General features: G+C 43.4%; 2 protein-coding genes across 2 annotated transcripts; one reads left to right on the top strand and one right to left on the bottom strand.

The window, feature by feature from the left end:
* The first annotated feature begins 4,240 nt into the window (after positions 1–4,240).
* Positions 4,241–6,232, top strand: LOC125561304 (cell surface glycoprotein 1-like). The gene has a single exon (XM_048725403.1). The coding sequence runs from the start codon at positions 4,241–4,243 to the stop codon at positions 6,230–6,232; it is 1,992 nt and encodes a 663-aa protein (XP_048581360.1).
* A 66-nt stretch (positions 6,233–6,298) lies between these two features.
* Positions 6,299–22,400, bottom strand: LOC5507749 (ubiquitin carboxyl-terminal hydrolase 8-like). The gene is made up of 16 exons (XM_048725145.1): positions 22,153–22,400; positions 20,551–20,695; positions 20,114–20,199; positions 19,848–19,906; positions 19,642–19,687; positions 18,567–18,642; positions 18,432–18,480; positions 17,898–18,084; positions 17,357–17,627; positions 15,168–16,734; positions 14,399–14,586; positions 13,466–13,585; positions 9,525–9,641; positions 8,563–8,705; positions 7,915–8,164; positions 6,299–7,417 (listed from the first exon to the last, which is right to left on the bottom strand). The coding sequence occupies exons 1-16, from the start codon at positions 22,272–22,274 to the stop codon at positions 7,355–7,357; spliced, it is 3,489 nt and encodes a 1,162-aa protein (XP_048581102.1). The 5' UTR covers positions 22,275–22,400; the 3' UTR covers positions 6,299–7,354.
* Between the last annotated feature and the right edge of the window lie 150 nt (positions 22,401–22,550).

Here is a 22,550-nt window from a genome sequence, read left to right as displayed (position 1 = left end):
GACGGCAACCGCCTGTTGGAGACTGACACACCTGTTGCAATGTATTGCCATACATTGCAGACACATAATGGCGGCGAAGCGCATGTCCGACGAAGAACTCGATGCGTTCCTTCGTCCTATATACTACGCCAGAGGTGGCTTCCAGGGAGTGGCCGCTCTGCATGCCAAACTTCCCAAGGGCTCAGCCTCCATAGACCGAGTGTGCAAGTGGGTAAGCTCGCAGCCCGTCGGGAGCTACACACAGACAACCCCTACTCCGACTACCTACGCCCATTTCTCGGAGCAGATACCAAACCGTATCCACCAGTCGTACCTGCTATTCTTGCCAACCGACCGCGGGTACAAGTATGCCCTGACTGTCGTTGACGTTGCTTCACGATATAAAGCCGTCCGCCCAATGAGAACTAAGAGCGCGGCCGTCGTCTCCCGCGAACTCGCTGACATCTATGCAGAGAGACCTCTCACATGGCCTAAAGTCCTCATGGTTGATGACGGCACGGAGTTCAAGGGTGCTACCACAAAGCTCCTAACAGACCACGGGGTGGAGGTACGACGGGCTGAACCAGGGCACCACAGGAGCCAAGCTTTCGCCGAGTCTTTCCATCGCTGGCTGGCACAGCGCCTATTTCGTGCGCAGTACTCGAAGGAGCTTGCATCCGGCGAAACAAACCGCGAGTGGGTTACCGCTTTGCAAATCGTAATCTCGGACATAAAAGCAACGAAGACTCGCATGACTGACTTTGCGCCTAAAGACGCCATAAAGCTGAGGCGCGTGCCTCTCAAAGCCGAAAAGCCCCCCCCCCTAGAGGTCCCCTTAGAGGTCGGAACGGAGGTTTACATCGCATTGGGGATGGCTCTTGGTGTATCCCTGAAACAGAAGCTGAGTGCCACAGACCGTGCACTTCTTTTCCGCGTCAGCAATCATGCCGAGTACGTGGTCTACCGTCAGAACGTGGTGCGATCCCGTGGACTTTGTGCGACCCTTTTGCCTGTCGTCTATAGCGTATCGCTTGATTCGCGCTATAATGAGCTCTTCACTGGGCGTAGCCTGCAGTCCTGTGGTAACCAAGGCAACGGGGGCGTTATCGGGGGGGGGGGGGGGAATTTCGCGGACTATCTGGTCGGCGTGCCGCACGCGGGAGATGCCGGTGTATACAGCATTCGTGATCCAGCCCTCTAAGCTGTGGTCTATGATAAACAGACGTCTTGGAGTCTGAATAGTCTTGCCCTGCACCCGGTGGACGGTTCCCCAGCCCGCGTATTTCCACTCGAGGGGGAGCCCGTTAAGGACCGCGTCGAGAGGAACCTCGACTACCGTGCCATTGTATGCGTCGACCTTCTCACCCCTTTTTCCTGGCACGGGCACTGGCCGCCCTTGCTTGCGATAACGATGCGCGACGCTAGGATCGGGGTCAAAGCGAATGGTTGCTGGCAATCGGGGGTAGTTTTTCCTGTGGTGCTCTATCAATCGCTGCTGAACAAGAACATATCGCTTGGGTGGGCCTGCTCGATCGCCGCGTCGAACGCTACCCCACCCACTCCTCTCGAAACACCTCAAGCTGTTGGGAATCTGGCCGACACCAAATCCGGTCCTTTATGTCGTGGAGCCTGGAGGAGGGCAGGCCGTCGCATGTACTGTACGGCTTTCCGCAGTCTTCACACAGGCAGCGGTAGTCGGACTCGAACCAGCGGATGTTCCCTTGTGCCCACTCCTCGAGCATATCGTGAGGCCCCTCTTTATCTCCCCAGGGAGGGACCTGTCCATAGTCGCCACAACACACTACCTGACACGGCCGCGTGGCGAGATACCCTAGGATGGCGCGTAGCACTTTAGTCTGTACCTTACAGCACTCGTTAATGATGATTACTTCTGCGACGCGGTCGAGTTTGTGCCCCAGCTCGGAGGGTACCCACTCCTCTGTCGGCTTCTCCGCTGGTATGCAGAGGTAGTGGTGGTAGGTTTGAGCCTTCACCGCGAGGCGCGGGTTGTTGCGATGGTCGTGGGCGAGGTCGTTCTCGGGAGTGAGCACCACAACGTTGCGGCCGCGGAACATGCTCACCGCCCATTCGGTCTTCCCCGATCCTCCTTGGCCGGCTAGATACATCTTTGCAGAGGTTGCAGCCACTAGATAGCACGGCAGACTCAACGCAGTGCTTGGCTCTTTGGCCAAGCTCCCCGACTTCTTCGGGTCCCGCTTCGGGTCGCCACTCGTACCCAGGCTTTTTGTGGCGCCACTCTCCATACCTCGGATTTCGATCCACGAGCTTTACACCACTGGGCACCGCCTTTGCGTATATGGCATCTGTGCACACCCGGAGGACGTCTTCGCGAGGAATCCGCCTCAACATGCGTCGCAACGCTATGTTTGTGTACGCCAAGACGAAGGCCCTGATATGGTACCATTGTGACCGTCTTTGTATTGGATCAGATGGGCCCTGTCGGCATGCTCGAAGTTAAGTAAGTGGTCGGTGCCCGCAAGGAGGTTTGTTAGATACGCGGCTTCTTCACGGTCGCGAACTACGATCGAGGACTCGTCGCCATGGCGAGCGCACTTGCCTACGAAACGGACAGCGAGATCTCGACCCTCAGGATACTGCGAGTCTTCGCTACTCGCGCTATAGTGGGGGAACCTGATGGAGTCCTTTTTTCCGACGCTATACAATACCTCCCTCGCCGTGGCCATGACGAGGTCACCCGAGTCTAACAGGTCCTTGAGCTCTGGCGTGGTGATCCAGCCCTCGTTTTGTTCCAAGTGCTGCCCTACACTCCCGGAAGTGTAGGGGTGGCATGCCTCAGAGAACTCCTACTCGGTCAGCTGAATGACCCCGGTTAGTTGAAGAACCTCGCTCAATGGCCGTCCCACAACATCCGCGATACGATACACGTTCGTAGGGAAGCCATATTTCCGTACCACGTCAATGGCGTCCGAGGCGCCGCCGAAGACACTGTCCTCGCATCCTAGGTACGCCGCACGCATGTCGATGTGCGCATGAGGCTGCGCCCCTAAGTTTTCCTTGCTGTTCACATGAATGCGTGCATTCATGTGCGCTGGGCAAAGCTTTCAAGCACCCTAAAGTGCATGTTCATACCAGATAACTAGGTCAATCGACCAGGTATCAGACGAGCCTTGCAAAGCCCTACAAGGACAGTGGACACACAATCGATCCGATCCCAAGTGTGTAGTGCAAAGGCAAACAGTCTACATTGATACAAGAGAGTGGACATTAACTTCTCAAGTGCGTCGTGCAAGGCCCCAAGAAAGACTTTGGAGTTTATATTGATACTAGAGATATCGATCCGGTCTCAGCCGCCCTCGCAAGCCTAATAGTGACCTTACGAAGCTAAGCAGAGCTTAACGTTCATCATGAGTGACATATCGTTGACGATGAAGAAGGCGATGGCTAAAAACCATCAAATGGGACACAAGATGTCGGCGGAGATAGGGGTGCTGGGCAGCACAAACAAAAAACAATTCCACGGGATGAGCCGCCACAAGGAAAAAACTACATAAACGGCAAAAAGAACTAAAGAGTACGCTTCTATGCCATCGAAGCGACAAGGACGAGAAAGGTAGGAGTAGTTTAACGATGGGAAGACGTCCCGACACTTCACCGAATTAACCCGAGGGTCGCACAAATTCTCGGTCGACAGGTCTAGTGGCAGGAAATGCTTCATCGGTCCCATTGTCCTCTCCGAAGTCACCCCGACTTGGATCATCCGAAGGTCGCCCGAATATCACTCGGTCTACAAGTCTGACAACAGGCAAGTCCTCATCGGTTTTCCTGTCCTCTCCGAGATCGCCCCGACTTCGATCATCCGAAGGTCGCCCGGCTATTACTCGGTCCACGAGTCTGGCAGTAGAATATTCTCCATCGGTTTCCCTGTCTTCTCCAAGATCGCCTCAACCTCCAGTTTCTCTCGTTCCAAGTAAAAGAGCCTTCCCCGTTAAGTTGGAAGATTCCGACGACTCCGACCCAGAATTGTCTTTGGAGGAGAGCTTTGATAAATTGAAGTTCTGCAAGTACTTGCGGGCAGGGAATGAGGATAGTTTTGAAAAAGCAGATAAAATTCCGGATGAGGTCATCCCAAGAAATATCATTATCGGTCACCAGAAAGTACCCTTGAAAGACACCCCGCCCAAGGGTCACTAGATAAGGACGTCCTAACCTGAAATTACCCACAGAGGACACACCTTACCCCACACATCTATCAACGGACAATAGGAAAGGACGTCCTAACATGAAATTACCCACAGAGGACACACCTTACCCCACACATCTATCAACGGACAATAGGAAAGGACGTCCTAACCTGAAATTACCCACAGAGGACACACCTTACCCCACACATCTATCAACGGACAATAGGGAAGGACGTCCTAACCTGAAATTATCCACAGAGGACACACCTTACCCCACACATCTATCAACGGACAATAGGAAAGGACGTCCTGACCTGAGATTACCCACAGAGGACACACCTTACCCCACACATCTATCAACGGACAATAGGAAAGGACGTCCTAACCTGAAATTACCCACAGAGGACACACCTTACCCCACACATCTATCAACGGACACTAGGAAAGGACGTCCTAACCTGAAATTACCCACAGAGGATACACCTTACCCCATACATCTATCAACGGACAAAAGGAAAGGACGTCCTAACCTGAAATTACCCACAGAGGACACACCTAACCCCACACATCTATCAACGGACAATAGGAAAGGACGTCCTAACCTGAAATTACCCACAGAGGACACACCTTACCCAACACATCTATCAACGGACAATAGGAAAGGACGTCCTAACCTGAAATTACCCACAGAGGACACACCTAACCCCACACATCTATCAACGGACAATAGGAAAGGACGTCCTAACCTGAAATTACCCACAGAGGACACACCTAACCCCACACATCTATCAACGGACAATAGGAAAGGACGTCCTAACCTGAAATTACCCACAGAGGACACACCTTACCCCACACATCTATCAACGGACAATAGGAAAGGACGTCCTAACCTGAAATTACCCACAGAGGACACACCTTACCCCACACATCTATCAACGGACAATAGGAAAGGACGTCCTAACATGAAATTACCCACAGAGGACACACCTTACCCCACACATCTATCAACGGACACTAGGAAAGGACGTCCTAACCTGAAATTACCCACAGAGGACACACCTTACCCCACACATCTATCAACGGACAATAGGGAAGGACGTCCTAACCTGAAATTACCCACAGAGGACACACCTTACTCCACACATCTATCAACGGACAATAGGGAAGGACGTCCTAACCTGAAATTACCCACAGAGGACACACCTTACCCCACACATCTATCAACGGACACTAGGGAAGGACGTCCTAACCTGAAATTACCCACAGAGGACACACCTTACCCCACACATCTATTAACGGACAATAGGAAAGGACGTCCTAACCTGAAATTACCCACAGAGGACACACCTTACCCCATACATCTATCAACGGACAATAGGAAAGGACGTCCTAACCTGAAATTACCCACAGAGGACACACCTTACCCCACACATCTATCAACGGACACTAGGAAAGGACGTCCTAACCTGAAATTACCCACAGAGGATACACCTTACCCCATACATCTATCAACGGACAAAAGGAAAGGACGTCCTAACCTGAAATTACCCACAGAGGACACACCTAACCCCACACATCTATCAACGGACAATAGGAAAGGACGTCCTAACCTGAAATTACCCACAGAGGACACACCTTACCCCACACATCTATCAACGGACAATAGGAAAGGACGTCCTAACCTAAAATTACCCACAGAGGACACACCTAACCCCACACATCTATCAACGGACAATAGGAAAGGACGTCCTAACCTGAAATTACCCACAGAGGACACACCTAACCCCACACATCTATCAACGGACAATAGGAAAGGACGTCCTAACCTGAAATTACCCACAGAGGACACACCTTACCCCACACATCTATCAACGGACAATAGGAAAGGACGTCCCAACCTGAAATTACCCACAGAGGACACACCTTACCCCACACATCTATCAACGGACAATAGGAAAGGACGTCCTAACCTGAAATTACCCACAGAGGACACACCTTACCCCACACATCTATCAACGGACACCAGGGAAGGACGTCCTAACCTGATATTAAATATACATAGTAACTCCAGTATCCCGGGCGCAGTTTAGGTGTTTGGAAACACGAGTACACCCTTCCATTGGATTGAAACGGAACATTTATGAATGAACAAGAAATCAGTTTTGAGCACAGTATATTTTAAGCGCGAGTCACTTTACAATGATGTGTAGCAAAAAAGGTATTGGTATGTATTTGTAATAATTTAGCACTCGATGCACAAGTGGTTCAATTGTGCCGATTTTATTCATACAGACGTTGAGGTAGCGTTGCTATGTACAGCCTTTGGGAGTCACTGAAATCATAATTCAACCTTGAATACAAATCAATCTTGTGATCATGCGTTAGAATCATTATTAATTTAGCTTTGTCTTGAGTGGCATGATATAAAACGATCACTAATACATTTAATTCACCACGCTCTGTTAGTTTTATTGTAATAAAGATAGTTATATATTCATTTTGATATATTTTGTTAACTTCGCCACGAGTGGCACCGTTGCCGCAACAGCAGAACCATTTTACACGGGCCCTGAAGTTAAGTTTCTGTCCATAGAAAATGCGAGGCAATAAATGCGTCAAACAAATGACAAAGATATGAGGTTTAGCAAGAAGGTTATTAAAGAGTTTCAGTCATCCGAAATTTTGTCATTCTTTGCAAAATGCTGCGTAAAAGCATCCATTCCGTTGGCTGTTTTGGGGAAGCTATGGCGATATCTTTCACTGAATTTGGTAAACAAAGCATAACACTTTGTGTTTAGATGTTTATCTCTCGATCTTTACACACAGTTTGTCTTCTTGTATTTAAAGAAAACAATAAAGAAAGGTAAGCCTGACTATGGCGCTTTAAAAAGAAGAGAGGCAAGGGCAATACCATTATATACCCTGGAAGACACTAGGTCAAGACCTTTATCTCCTGTATCTAGCAAGGCATCAGCTAAGGAGCCTTAAAAGCCTATACTTTTTACAACCAGTGGGCAACCAGTTCAGCGGACGGGGTATGTGTAAGGTCCTAAACTCTATTCTAAGTGTTGACTATTTTGACTCAACCCTACAAACACAGACATGCACCTAAGTGACACACATGCAAGGCTAACATGTACCTAAGTAGTGGTTCCTGCCGTCTTTACGCCATCGGTTATCAACCATTGCATCTGTACGACTTGGTTATAATTTTAAATTAGTTTCGGGGGAGTGAACTCGAATGAAGTGTAGAACAAGAGGTATGCAGCTGAGCTCTGAGGACAAATAGCAAAGTAATTATCAATTATACAATTACTATTGGTTTTCCACTAAGAGACATAACAAAGAACGCAAATAGAATGACTGGAGCGGGGATGAAACGAGAAAAGTGAAGGCGGACTAGCGGGTAAAGAGACGAGGAAGAGAAAAGGGAAGGAGGTAAATAGAAAGAACGAAGAATGAACGAGGCTTGGGATGGACGCAGGTTAGGAAGAACATAGGAAAACAGGGTAGAAAAGGTATAAAGATGGCTGGGGATTAATGAGTCCCATCATTTACTTGGCTGTTTCGGAGCTCCATTTACAACCAATACCATTGTATCGCCGTAATCAAGAACATATTTTAAAGTGGGGCTGACAATTACTGGGAGTCTTTTATTGGCAGAGTGAAAACCGTGACCTTCGTGCTCATGATACAACAAGTTCATCTTATATCCATGAGAGGCTAGCCTGACATTGACCTTAAGCACCTTCTATCGCGAGCCACTACTTACCACAATATCATTAGCACTCATCTCCGTGACGACCTGGTCGTCAAACTTGAACCATCGCTGGTTGTGCGCGTTCTTACAGAAGGCGGTGTAGTGGCCACCGTGCATGGTACCGTAGTGGTTGGACACCCCGTACAGGTGATAGGCGGGTCTCTTCGTGGGGCCAGTGATGTAGCCACTCATATCCAGGCCATCGACAGGAAAGGATACCGCTGTCTGCAGCTTTTGCCGCCACATCCCGTCATACTGGAACCTGAAACAGGAAAACCCGGTTTAATGAGAAGGGTACATGGTAGCAGACTCGAAAGTATTACAACAGGCTGCACCCTGAGAATCCATTTCCAAGTATTGCATCTTGGATAACAAATAAACGACAAAATCGCAGTATTTGAAACCGTGTAGGTATTTAGAAGCACACAATTTACTCATTTGTTTGAAAAACTATTTGTTAAGATATCAAACACAGCTAGACGGGGTTCGGCTTCGGAAAAAATGTATTTCCTTCTAGCTTGTTTGACCAATAACCTCTTTCTGGCTTTTGAGGTCATCTTGGGATTTTTCAGAGGTGAAAAAGCCTGGTTTCTTCACAGGGGTCCTTGTCTTCAAGAATGGTTGGAATATTGGGATGAGGTGCGATATCGAGAGACTCACCGTTTCAGATGTACTATAAGTATTGGCGGAAGTCGCCAGATCTGGAGTTGCTTGCTGGCTACACGGTGCTGCTTACACCGCGGGCAGTACCACATATCATCGCCAGACATGCGTTCGGCACGCGTGAACAGCTTGATGCAGTCCTACAAAGGGCGAAAAAGACTATCATTCACAAAGTGTGCTAGGCGTGTAGTGAGTAGCTACAGCTAAATTCGTGAATTCTCACCGGCTAAGAATTCCAGCAAGACTAACTTTAATACGATTTATATTGTATCTTCATTTATTTATGCTACGAAACACGTTACCTGTGAACTGCAGCGCTGCAACGATCGTAATACGATAGCTATTCGAGTTTTTAACAGTAATTTTATGGGAAATAATATCGATTTGAAGAAGGCCAATCACGCCGCCATTTTACGCTCCCGCTTAATACCGAGGCATACAAAGCATCCATTTCCATCGGCCAATTCAAGCGAGTAACCAAGATATTTTCAATTAAATATCATCAATAACGTATCAGAATTCCTTTGTTTATTGTTATTTTGAAGTTTCCTTACGAATAAATAGGGGTTATTTGCCAGGTGGGAGGTCCGTATCGTGAAATACCGTGACCGAGGTCTTGAAAATACTGACCGAGGCCGAACTTTTTTTTTTCTAGCGCCAGCGAAAACATACTTTGTGTGAGCAGCGCGCTCAAAATATCAATTCTCGGACCTAGGGCAGATATAGGAATCTCCGAACCGCTCTTTTAGCCAATCATAATGCAGGATTCGCTACCGTGACCGCTAAAAAAAATAAACCGTTGTATTTCCAAACAATAATTACAAACAATAACGGAGCGGTTGACCGACATTCTTCAACGATGGAATTTTCAATAACCGTGTTACAGAGGTTCCATTTTACAACAGCTCTCGTGCATTCGTACTTGCTGAATTCATTTATAGCATGGCATAAATACTTACCCGCAGCGAGCAGTGGTTACTGTTTCCAGGCAAGGGAAGAGTTAGATTCGAGAACGTCTCATACGTCACGGAATCCTTAGCGCAGACGAGACAGCGAACGGTAGACTTGAACATGCCCTGAATTAGTAGTATCATATCAACAAAAATCATCACAAGGCACATGTCCTGCATTCATAACATCCTGGTTACAGCAATCACCACAGAGAAGGCACAAACATGCCCTGCATTGATAGCGGAGCTCCATAGACACAAAAATATGGTATAAATAAGCATCTCAATTTTGTGGTCATTACGCGGCTGTCCTGTTTGACCGCGCTTTTCTGCGCTAAAAGGAAAACACAGTTTTATTGGCAAGATAATATTAAAAAAGATGTTCTTGTCCAAGTTTATAAACAATGCGCGACTACACTGTTTACAAAAAGGTTTCTCTATATTTTCGCCTAAAATCCATACATCTTTGACGATTTTACTAATTATCAGGGAGTGTTCATTTATACTCTGAGGGGGGGGGGGGGGCGAGAGAACTATATACAATATATTTACTATCTACAGTATTAGCGTTATCAACTCGGCTAATGCCATATTCAATATAAACAAGTTGATAGTTCTCTTGGCACTTATTTTTGCAACCCGAGGAGGATCACAGCTATGCTTAACAGGCTCTATCAACCGTCATTTTGTCATCCTAGCAGAGCACCCAGGTCAATTCGTCCACAAACCGATTCGTCCACAACCAACAGCACCAAGTGTGAAAAGGCACCCATTTCCATCGGCTGATTAAGGGAAGCTAATAAGATATCTTTAATTGAATTTGGAATATAAAGTATTGAAACTTTGGTTTTTAGATGGCTATATCTGGATTGTAACAAGGTGTGGTTGACAAGGGCACTTTGATTTCCCAACCAAACGAGAACCTCCCCGAGCGATGTCATCCATTGAAAGCGTTCGGTTCTCGCGTGTCGGTCCTCTATTTTTACACTTGCATAATCCTCACAGGCAAAGACGGTCAAACAGCTGGAAGAGCTTCGTTGCGTGCGCACCTTATTTGCGAGGGATGATATAATTGAAGATAATACTGTATGGCTATGCTAATGTTAAGATATTGCTTTAAAGAGTGACTGTTTCTGTCGGAATAATGGGAATAATATTTAGTCATTAGAAATAGTATTGTTTATCTAAGGCTTTTTAATAATCCCGAGGCTATGGTCGACCTAGATCAAAGTGTACTCATGTGTACGCCAAGTGTACGCCTTGTGTACTCATGCATAATTTTGTGCTTTGGTCGAAAAAGATTGCCGTTTAAGTCTACAAATATAAGAAAAGCAATTTCTGAGAATGTAAAAGAAAAAAAAATCAGGATTATATATCGAGTTTTATTTTCTCCCCTGCAGACGTAGGCACTATTAGGTTTAGAGAACAGGCTAACGCGTCTGTTGGAAGGTCTGTTGTAGCGATTGTGCAGTATGGGAAGATGATAATACAGGATTACTATCCCAAGTCTCTTTTGGGTGATTGCGTTTGCCACCATTAACCCTTTTCGGGAACCACTGTCTTTACGCAAGGTCCTCGACACAGCGCCACGCCTCTCAGGATATTTTTTAGAGCTTTACGAAAATCACCTAAAAAGATAAAGTATATGACTGGACCAACTGCAGCGTTTGTAAGGAATACAATCTCAAATGCTTGATAAACTTTCAGCATTGACGAATCGAATGGTATAGAAATTATACCAAGAGTGTCCAAATGAAGTAATCCTACGAATGCGAAAAGAGGTGTAGCACAGAAGACAAAAAGGAGCAATTGACATAAAACCATACAGACGGCAGACCGAAATGTTCGAAGTCTTTTTTGCCTTTGGGCTTCAGGTAGGTTCACAGAGTGTTCAGAGCGGACCAGTCTTCGTATTATCGCAAAGTTGATGCTTAATATTGTTATAACGAGGAAGACGTAAAGGCCATTTGTACCTACAAAATAGGCTGACGTAGGTCTTGTGTAATAACAACCACAAAAGTTTGTCCTAGGTTTGACATAACAGATGAAGAACCCAGGGAGGTTAAGAAGTCCAGATAAAAGCCAAGACAAAGAGACAAATACAACGACCAAACATCGACTTAGGCCTGGCTGTTGTACAGTGGATGATACCGCTTTAAAGCGTTCAATTGAAATAACCAAAAGAGTTAATGGAGAAACCCAATTGATAACGTTAAATAGCCAAGAAAACAGTCTACAAGTTACGTCGCCGAGCCACCCTCCAGGCCAGGTCGTATTCACTCTTGAATAAATCTTTAACTTGTAAGGTATGTCCAGTAAGATCGTCATCAAGTCGGCTAATGCCATGTTCACCACGAACAAGTTGATAGTTTTACTTGGAACTCTTTTGGCGATAACAAGAAGGATCACTGTCGAGTTTGATACACAACCACAAACGAGGAGCACCCCGAGTACTGCCACGTAAACATTTAAACGCGTTTGGTCCTCGCTTAGAATTGTCCTATTTGATACGCTGGAAGCAGTGAAGTTATCTTCTTCAAATATCTCCATAACATGCAGTAGCAAGTCCTGTATGCTGTGTTTTTCTTTGTTACTTCAACCGCACTATTTTCATAATTGCCGATCCTCACAACCAAGAATTGTCAGATAGCGGCAAAATCTTCGGTACAAACCTTACCTCATAAAAGCGGTAGCGACTACCATATGGCTGCGCCAATGTTAAGATATTGCTTTAAAGAGAGACTGTTACTTCAAAATGAGGTGAAAGAATTTGCTATTAGAAATAACGATCGAACGTTGCTCTTATTAAAAGAACGTTTTGACGATTATAAATTAATTCTGTCAGAAAGGTGGTAATAGAATTGACATTGGAAATAATTTGGTCTTTCCCATGCTTTTCAATAACTCTCAACAATATGCTTGAGTTCAAAGCGTTTTAAATTGCCACTCCTTTACGGACCTGCTAGCTATATATTGTGTACAAACGCATCATTATGTGCTTTGGCGGAAACATTTCATTTTCATGTGAACAAATAAAAAACTTCTGATTTCTGAAAATGTAAAAGTAGGGGCATCCTGGGGAACCCAGGGCTTCTAGGTCAGCGAGGCGGAACAAGGTGTTTCGTTATTGCGCTTCGTTATGCTAACCTCTACGCCCTGGGTTCCCGAGATTGAAGAAAAGAAATATGTATATAATGAAAAATCGAGTTTCATGGTCTCTCCAGCTAAAATGAGCGCTGCCATTTGTGTTTACCCCATAGCAGGGCGAGGTTAGTTAATTTTTAGGTTAATTTTTTTAAATTATGTATTTTTTAGTTTAAAAATTCTTTCAAGATTCCGATAATTATTGGTCACAATTATTTCATTGATGCCTAACCTGACGCCATTTGCATTATGGAAAGGAGGTTATTTATTTATCGAAGAGGGGGGGGGGGGGGCTCCAGTCCAACCTAAGACGATTCCCTTATAACTTTTATGACAATGGTTAGTTTTGCGAAAAAAAATTTCATGGAAGACTTTACTTGACTTGAAAAATTATCAAAAATCAACCGTTCCTCTATCAAATTTTACTTTCTTTAGGTGGCGGGCTACGATTGTTTTAGTTTAACAGCTCATCTTCACTTGGCTATAGTAGACTTATTTTAAGAGCGATTTTCGCAGTTCTTTTAATCTTTAATAGGGAATCCTTGTTTATCAGATGACGGTAAATAAACTACTCTTTGAAGTCAAATTGAAAAGTTGGAACATACCCTCCAATAATAATACCCTGTTTACAACAATCCACATACTGCAGAGAGAAGTCAAAAACTAAATAGTCTAGGCAAAAAAGGCAAACAAAACGGTCAAAAGTGGCAGAATAAGAAAACCGTGTGAAAAGAGTGTGATAAAAGGGGGATATTATTAGCAGCGGTATAAGCCACGCCCCACGCCCCTTCGGGGATGCTTCTTACGTCAAACAGGTTCAGCATTAGAGACTCGTTGCGCTTCCGGTGATTATCCCACGTGATGTTCGCTGCCTCAGCTGGATCTATGTTGTCATCGGGAGCCTTCAAGTAGGGCTTGTGTCGAATCTAGGTAAATAAAGATGGAAGTTACAACCTTTGTAAGTTGGTCCTGAATAAAATCTATCAAATTCGAAATCCACGCTTAAGCGAACGTCTTTTCGGTTGCTTTCTGTGAGGGTTCGACAAGTGCAAACGGACCTTAAATGTACTGTAGCTCCTCCATCATAAGGGCCAGGAATTCCTGTAAGTCTTACCTGGCAGACATCCTCATGTAACTTGTCCATCATAAGAGCCAGGAATTCCTGTAAGTCTTACCTGGCAAAGTCTTACCTGGCAGACATCCACATGTAACTTGTCCATCATAAGGGCCAGGAATTCCTGCAAGTCTTACCTGGCAGACATCCTCATGTAACTTGTCCATCATAAGGGCCAGGAATTCCTGCAAATCTTACCTGGCAGACATCCTCATGTAACTTGTCCATCATAAGGGACAGGAATTCCTGCAAGTCTTACCTGGCAGACATCCTCATGTAACTTGTCCATCATAAGGGCCAGGAATTCTTGCAAGTCTTACCTGGCAGACATCCTCATGTATCTTGTCCATCATAAGGGCCAGGAATTCCTGCAAGTCTTACCTAGCAGACATCCTCATGTAGCTTGTCCATCATAAGGGCCAGGAATTCCTGAAAGTCTTACCTGGCAGACATCCTCATGTATCTTGTCCATCATAAGGGCCAGGAATTCCTGAAAGTCTTACCTGGCAGACATCCTCATGTAGCTTGTCCATCATAAGGGCCAGGAATTCCTGAAAGTCTTACCTGGCAGACATCCTCATGTATCTTGTCCATCATAAGGGCCAGGAATTCCTGAAAGTCTTACCTGGCAGACATCCTCATGTAGCTTGTCCATCATAAGGGCCAGGAATTCCTGAGAGTCCTGCTGGTCATAACCCGCAAATGACGTCTTGATCCTACCAATAAGCCGTTTGAATTCTAAGGGTGATAAGGACTTGAAGCGACCACAATTGGTAGCACGCACCAGGATTGAGAACTGCTCAGCTAGCTCACCTGTTGGCAGAAATAACGCAAGTTAAGATGTTTTTGCACGTTGGATGGCAACCGAGAGAAGAGGACTTTTTTTACTGCTTTCCTATATAAAGTTTATTTTTTGGATGTGAGCCCGGTTGGTGGAGTCTGATTTCAATGAGGGGGAGCAGTACTTTTCAAGCATATAGAAGACGCTGAAGTTCCAGTTGATACCCCTAATCCAAAAAAGTGTTTACTCCCTAATATCACTAGCATCAAGGCAAGCCCTATCCTGTCTCATCTGCGTTATACAATGACTACATTGAGATACCTTGCAATCTTATGAGAGATCGTGATGGTTCAGCGTCAGCCTTCACATATTTCAAAAATAGAAATTATCACAATCCCTTAAATTTTTTTTAGTTATTTGCTGACTTTTCTGGACCTACTTCTAACCTAATTTCTAACTCAAACGTTTATTGGCGCTTGTTCATTCTGAAACAAGCATGTAAATGTTTAATCAGTTGTTGTATTTTATTATAGTTATACGAAGAATTCTGGTGAACTGGTGAGGTAGAATGAAAAGTTTATTGACGTAATAAAGTAAAAATCCAAATACATACCCCTGGTACCCAAAGGGTTTTCCTTGTTGATGTCGTCTCGGAAAGCGCCTGACACAAAGTAGGCAGCCAAAGGCGCGGTATTAAATAAGCACTGAAGAACAGAATTCATATAGCACGTATTGCCAAGATTTCGTAGCCCAGTTAGGCCGCAGCCCAGTCCTCCATGAATCGGGTTGAGCGAGTCCAGCTTCAAAGTGACAGGCTTAGTACTGCGGGTGAAGGAAGGCTTAGCAGGAACAGGCGACGGCTCAACAGGCTTTGCTGATCTATTAATCTCAGGTCTGAGTGGAACATCTTCTAGCTTCGCCAAGTTGGGGGAAGACAATGAACGACGCAAATTTGACTTGGTGGGCTGCAATAATCTGTCTGGAGTAGCTGGTTTTGCCTTGGGCTTAGGCTCTGGGGGTGGTTCAACAGCAGGGGGCTGCGGTTGCTGCTTGATTTCAATCGCTGGGGGCTGCCCCTGTTGCATTGTGTGAGGCGTCGGTATAGAAGGCTCGGCTGATCGATGTGGCTGTGGCCTTGCTACTGCTCCATCCGGTCTACCCACAGTGCTTATCGAGCCATTTATTTCTGTTGTTCTGTGTGAGGTCTGAGCTTGTGTGATATTTGATGGCTGTGCTGGTGTCAGTAGCCTGGTCGGCAACAAGGTAGGCTTTTGGGTTGTCTGTGGAGGGTTCCAGTGAGTTGTCTGAGTGTTGTGATCACGATAAAAGATTCTCCCAGTTGTCTGATCTACAGCTTTCTCCCATCCATGGGGCAGACCAGCAGTTGTTATGAACCCAGAAGATTTGGGTACTCGAGGTTCTGGCTGTTGGGTCTTTGATGTCTCTTTACCCGTATTTTCTTTAGTTATATTTCTTGTACCATTTCCTGGAGCAAAACCTTGTACTTGGCTGACTGGTGGCCCTCCAGGTTTCCCAGGAAATACCAGTTCCGCATAGTTACTTGAATTGTTCTGTTTGGTGGTGGGAAGTGGGTGATCAAGCTTTTCATCTCCCAACTTACGTTTATCCATGCCTGGCTGGCTTTCCGGTTTGCCTGGAAAATCGAGTTTTGCATACACAATATCTTTTTTGTCTCGATTAACATTTGAATTCTGTGGCACTTTAGTTTCGTCGACTAAATTGGTATCATAGCCTACTGTTTTTCTATCCATAGTAGTGGGCGACCCAACACTTCCGTCCACCACCTGGCTTTCTCCTTTTCCTGGCCCTTGATTAGAGGCAGTAAAGGAAGGACCAGGCGTCTGGTGTCTGATAACATGACTACTTGGTTTGTTTATTGACAAACCCGGAGTTATCGGGCCATTCCCAGCTTGCTTATCAGTCTGATCAGGCTCAACTTGTGTACCCTGAGAACTTACTACCCCAGCATTGACTGTTGGGTATAACCCATTTTGATACGGCTCTTTGCCACTCCCATAAGGGCTTGGGTCCCCTTGCTTGATGACAGGGGTAGAGGGCTGTGCAGGATGTGGTTCATCCTCTGGTAGTTCAGGGTAATCAAGAGAAGAGAGGTTTGATATGACTCCGCTATCCAGTGAGGGTACGGACCCTGAATCAACCTGAAAGAATAGCGAATGTTTGTTCATTATGTGTTGACAAACTAGTACGTTCCATATTAACATCTGAGATTTTCATTGATCTTAGAAATTCCAGCCCCTAATTGTTTGAGTTTGCTAATATACTTTTTCAATAAGATTGCACTGTGAGACACAAAACGTGCCATAGGATATGTCTATCAAGAAGGTGTTCAGAATAATGTATAAACGACAAAAAAACTACTGCTTCGAACATGGATGGGAAATTCCTGTCTTTTTTTTAGCTTTACAGCGCGACCAAGAAAACCGTGAACACCGGAAATATGTATGGAATGTTTGTTCCGACCAATCACTCGCGAGATATTCAAACATTCAATTAGAGACACGTCTCAGTGTCTGAATTCTCGCGTCTGATTAGTCAGAAGACAATAAAGTTTCCACACATATTCTTAGGTGTTCACGGTTTTACTGGCTCGCTGTAAGCTTTTCTTACTAAACATGCTGATGAAATGATCTGGGAAGCCAACCAAATGCCTTCATAAATATTGTATCAAACCTGGAAAAATATGACCAGTATTCGGGACTACTTATATTTAATAATTTGCCTGTAAATAGTTGGCCTGTTATCAAGTTTTCAGTACTCTACCTTGGGTAGTTCTGACCTGGTGGCAAGAGAGGGGTAGTGCCAAAGCCAGCTATCAAACCCTCCATCCAGGATAAGCGGTTCACTTTGCAGAAAACAGTTTGAGTCATACTTGTATATGGCATTCTTAACCCTCTGTATGAGGGAATCCGGTGTGACTTGGGAAACCTCTGTGGATTTATCCACAATCACAATATGTCTTTTGTCACCTCGTTCTCGCCACATCAGACGCGTCTTTTCCGTTAGCCGTCGGTCAATGTTGCTTAAAGAGACTCTGAAGGAAAAATGTTAAAGAATATCAATTTACTGAGAACAAGAAAACTACTTCATCCATCTGAGCTTGGCAATAAAATCCAAAAACATAGACCCAATCAACATCCAAGATTTGGAAGAACAAGTTTTTGACAATAATAATAATAATAACAAGGTAAACCAATCTTGGTGATATAAACAAGACTTGAAAAGAGAGCCCTATAAAACATGTTCTACAGCCTATCCAATTAACATTTATCAATTTGTCTTACAAATAGCTACTAATGCTTACCCATGCTGTAACATTTCCTCGGGGATATTAATGCAGGAAGGATGAAATATATGGTTCTTTGCATACTCTGCTTGTGTTCTGATGTCAAGTATCAACAGATTTCTACCACTTTCCTCTTTCTTTATGATCAAGTACAGATCTTCAGCTTTTAGAAAGGGAACCGTCTCACTATGATTAGTGACTCTGACTGCATTGAGTGTAAGCAAAAACAGAGTTAATTATACAGCAATATAGAAGTTGATTTAGAAGGGACTTCCAAAGGGAGCCTTAAAAATTGTACTTATTTATTAAAAGGGCAATGACCTGCCCTTTTGCTGTAGTAATTAGGTGAACAGCAAGGGTGTGGTGGAATAAGGAAAATAAATCACTACAAGGTTGAAATAGCAGTCACCACCGACACCTCTCTCTGTTAAAAGAGTAGTTTCACTGACAAAGTTTGAAATGCCAGGGAGGCTACTCTTTTTTCAGATGGGAACTTTCTGTAGACTTTCCATTAATGAACTTCTTGCAATTGCCACATCTATGTTGTCTTACCATCTGTACTGCCTATTCCTTGTGGTTGTAAGACAGATGATGGATTAACCTAAGGAGATAACAAATTTGAAGGAAAATTAAGCAGGCATTGACATTTATAGATTGAAGTGGAGATGCATATGCTATTTACTGTACCTGAAGCTTCTGATAAAGCTCTGAAGGAGAGTTGAGTTCTGGGCCATTTAACAAGTCATCCAGATTATTGTCACCACTGAAACAGAAGAAAGTCAGAAATATTGTTCAATTAAAAAGAAAAAAAGGCTTTATTTCTAGAAATTTGATGTGGTATGTGATATTAGAGCTGCCGTAAAGTATTCTTTTATGTATCTCTGTGGTGACTGTATACTTTAGACTTAGCTAATAGCCTGTTGTATGTGAGCAACTAGGTACTAATGAATCTCTGTGGCCAATATTCTAGACTCAGCTTATAGCCTGTTGTATGCGAGCAACTAGGTACTAATGAATCTCTGTGGCCAATATTCTAGACTCAGCTAATAGCCTGTTGTATGTGAGCAACTACTGTAGGTACTAATGAATCTCTGTGGCCAATATTCTAGACTCAGCTTATAGCCTGTTGTATGTGAGCAACTAGGTACTAATGAATCTCTGTGGCCAATATTCTAGACTCAGCTAATAGCCTGTTGTATGTGTGCAACTAGGTACTAATGAATCTCTGTGGCCAATATTCTAGACTCAGCTAATAGCCTGTTGTATGTGTGCAACTAGGTACTAATGAATCTCTGTGGCCAATATTCTAGACTCAGCTAATAGCCTGTTGTATGTGTGCAACTAGGTACTAATATTATGGCCTGTTGTATGTAACTACTATCACCTCTGTTGCTACTGTGTCTTCTTAGAATCAGCTAATAGCCTGTTTTATGTTAAATAACTACTGAAATAACTATGTGGCTACTGTGTATCCTTAGAATCTTCTTATAGCCTGCTTTGAGTAGTGTAACTACTATTATCTACAGTATGTGGCTACTTTGTATCCTTAGACTCAGCTTATGGCCAGCTCAGCTTATGTAACTCAGCTTATGTACTGTACTATGTACTGTACTACTGTACTATCATCTTTATGGCTACTTACAGTATATTCTTAGAATGAGCTTATAGCCTGTTGTATGTAAGTATGTAACTACTACATCCCTGTGGCTAGTATATTCTAATATCTATCATCTGTGTGTATAATATATATTTTTCAGATAACCTTTTATTTTGGCTTGCTTTAGCTGCTTCTGATGCCTCAGCTCTTTCTGCAAAGAGCAGAAAACAACCAATAAAGAAACTTTAGCTATCCCTTCATTGTTACTTTAAAAACATTACCTTACCTAATTATAAGGTGTCATTTTAATGGTTGTCCTTAAAACAAGGAGCCATACAGTAGTAAAGTGTGCAAATCAAGTCAAAACTCACCTTTCTCTTTTCTTTCCAGCAAAAGTCTAGCTTCTTTTTCCTCTTTTGCATTTTCATACCTACATGTAAAATAGTTTTAGAGAACTCAAAACAAGTACTGAATTTAAGATAATCCTTAGAAATTTTGCTTAAATAAATATTACTGAAATATTACATACTGTAATAATTAGTTCAAAAAAAGCTATTAGAACAATTTTGGCACAATTATGATTGGTACAATTCATTTTTATATATGAGTTTCTAAAAACTAGAGGGTAGCATCTTACCTCTTTGTGAGACTTGTCTGAAGCTTCTCTGACCTGTCAATGGCCTTAATTGGTTTTGTTGCACCAATAAGTTTGTCAAAGTGTGCCTTAACAGATACGGATGACAAATAATTACAATTTTGGCTTTTTTTAATGTTAGAATAAAGTGCCTCACAGGACTAGGGCATTTGATACAAGGGGCAGATTTCCTACATAAGTGTCTTCTTATAAGGACCTTGTGTTTAAGGGTTTCATATTCATAATTCAGAAATAAATTGTACGTCTTATGTGATTTTACTGTGTGTGGCACTTGGAACTGCAACACTCGTAAATTGAAAATGTATAAAAGCCGATGGTGTGTATTTTAGGGTCACATCAAGCAATCTGTGAAACATTGTAAATTACTCACATCTCTAACACTTAAAATGATGCTCTAAGAAACCCTTTAAAAGACATACCTTATCTTGTTTGTACTTGGTTGTAGCCTTGATGAGGGAGATGATCTTAAAGTAGCGCATGTAGAACACAAAAGCATTCTCTTCATCATTTTCCAGATCAAACTCACTTGCCTTTAGGAAAACCTTATCAGCAGATTTGCAAAACCTGAAATAAAATGAATTTAAAACCATATATATATATATATATATATATATATATATATAGTGTTGGTTTGAGAAAAATACAAACTACATAGGGAAACCTATGTAGTTTGTATTTTTCTCAAACCAACACTATACACCGCTCTACTTTCGAGTATTGAGCACTTTCTATGAAAGCCTTCAACCATCATTTTATATATATATATATATATATATATATATATATATATATATATATATATATATATATATATATATATATATATATATATATATATATATATATATATATATATATATATATATATAGAACTGTATCAACCATTTTGCAGACATAAAAAATAAGCAATTTGCATAAGCTTGCATGCTTCCCATCTAAGAAATGTACTAGTCACTTGGTCATTTGAAACCCCCACTCCATGGGCGTAGCAGGCCTTGAATTATTGGGGGGGGGGAGGGGCACAATACATTAACATTAAGAAATCAATGGGGGGCACAGCCATGCCCCTACTGGTCATTTCCTTATAATTTTTGAAAATATTGGGTGGGGGGGGGGGCACGTGCCCCTAGTGCCCCACCTGCTACGGCCCTGCACTCCCATGGTCCTGGGAAAGGGTGGGGGATTAAATCTTCACCCTGAACAAAACTAAAAAAAGCTCTCATCCACTCGGGAAAAAAACGCTGTCAAATGCCCCTTCCCCTTGGGTGGCAAATGGTAGAGTTACATGATATTTTAGACAAAAAGGTCATCTAAAATAAGCCAAGTACCTCTGGTTGTTTTCTGTTTGTCTTCACTTGAAAGGGTGAGGACAAGTCTAAGAGTCAAATACTGTAAATTCCACCAAACCCTCGGACGATTCTCATTAAAAAAACTCTAAACCCCCAACAACTATCTTTCCCGGGACCCTGGGGATGGGGGTTTCAAATAACTACTGTATAGCGCAAAACACTTGGGAGCAGTTAAGATGCTAAATACCTCTCTTTTAAAGTGTTAGATTGTTACATCTAGATTCTCTAGAAACAAATGTTACTAGTTTCATTAAGTGACAATCCCCCCCCCTTTCCTACGTAGAAGCCAATTAAGCCTAGTGCACACTAGTGACATATCGACATAACGACATGGGCGCGCGCACTCTTATCTTCGACATAATGACATGGACATAACGACATAAGATAAAAAACATGTTTTTTTCTTTTATGTCATTATGTCCATGTCGTTATGTAGGGCTAAACATAGTGCGCGCGCCCATGTCGTTATGTTGTTATGTGGCTAGTGTGCACTTGGCATTACTGTACCATACTTTCTTTACCCACAACATATTACAGAGGCCTCAAGTTCACGTCAAACCCGTAACAAAGTTCCTTATACGAAATAAGAACCATCTAAACTTTCATTTCGCTCAAATAACTCTTAGTAGGACGACAAATAGAGATATGTTCCAACAATAAATTTTCGCTTACAAGTTTGGATTTGCGTTCTTGTTAGATTCGATGTTAGGATCGGCTAACGCTACAAGCTCTGACATCGAGCTGGCTAAGTGCAAGTCCTTTAAAGGCTGCTTCTTGGTAGAAGGCATGACCATTCAGTATATAACAGTCGTCGTTTTGATTGAATAATCTACATTTTGAATGAAATCAACTTGAAATCACACAGAGCATCAGAGGAAAACTTGCATCTTTCAAATGTCCGCCATGTTATGACGTCATTCTGTTTTCTTCTGCAGGAAACAAATAAAAAAGGCATTTTGATTGGCTTATTTTGGCTGTTATTAGCCAATAAGATAGAAAGACAGAAAAAGTTGGTGACTTTTAAGCTTTAAGACGAGGCTCTTCATTGGGTGACCAATTTTACCCAATCA

Source organism: Nematostella vectensis, chromosome 3 (assembly GCF_932526225.1).
Source record: "Nematostella vectensis chromosome 3, jaNemVect1.1, whole genome shotgun sequence".
In the NCBI taxonomy this organism is placed as follows: Eukaryota; Metazoa; Cnidaria; class Anthozoa; order Actiniaria; family Edwardsiidae; genus Nematostella; species Nematostella vectensis.
This window is presented reverse-complemented; position numbering and strand designations above follow the sequence as displayed.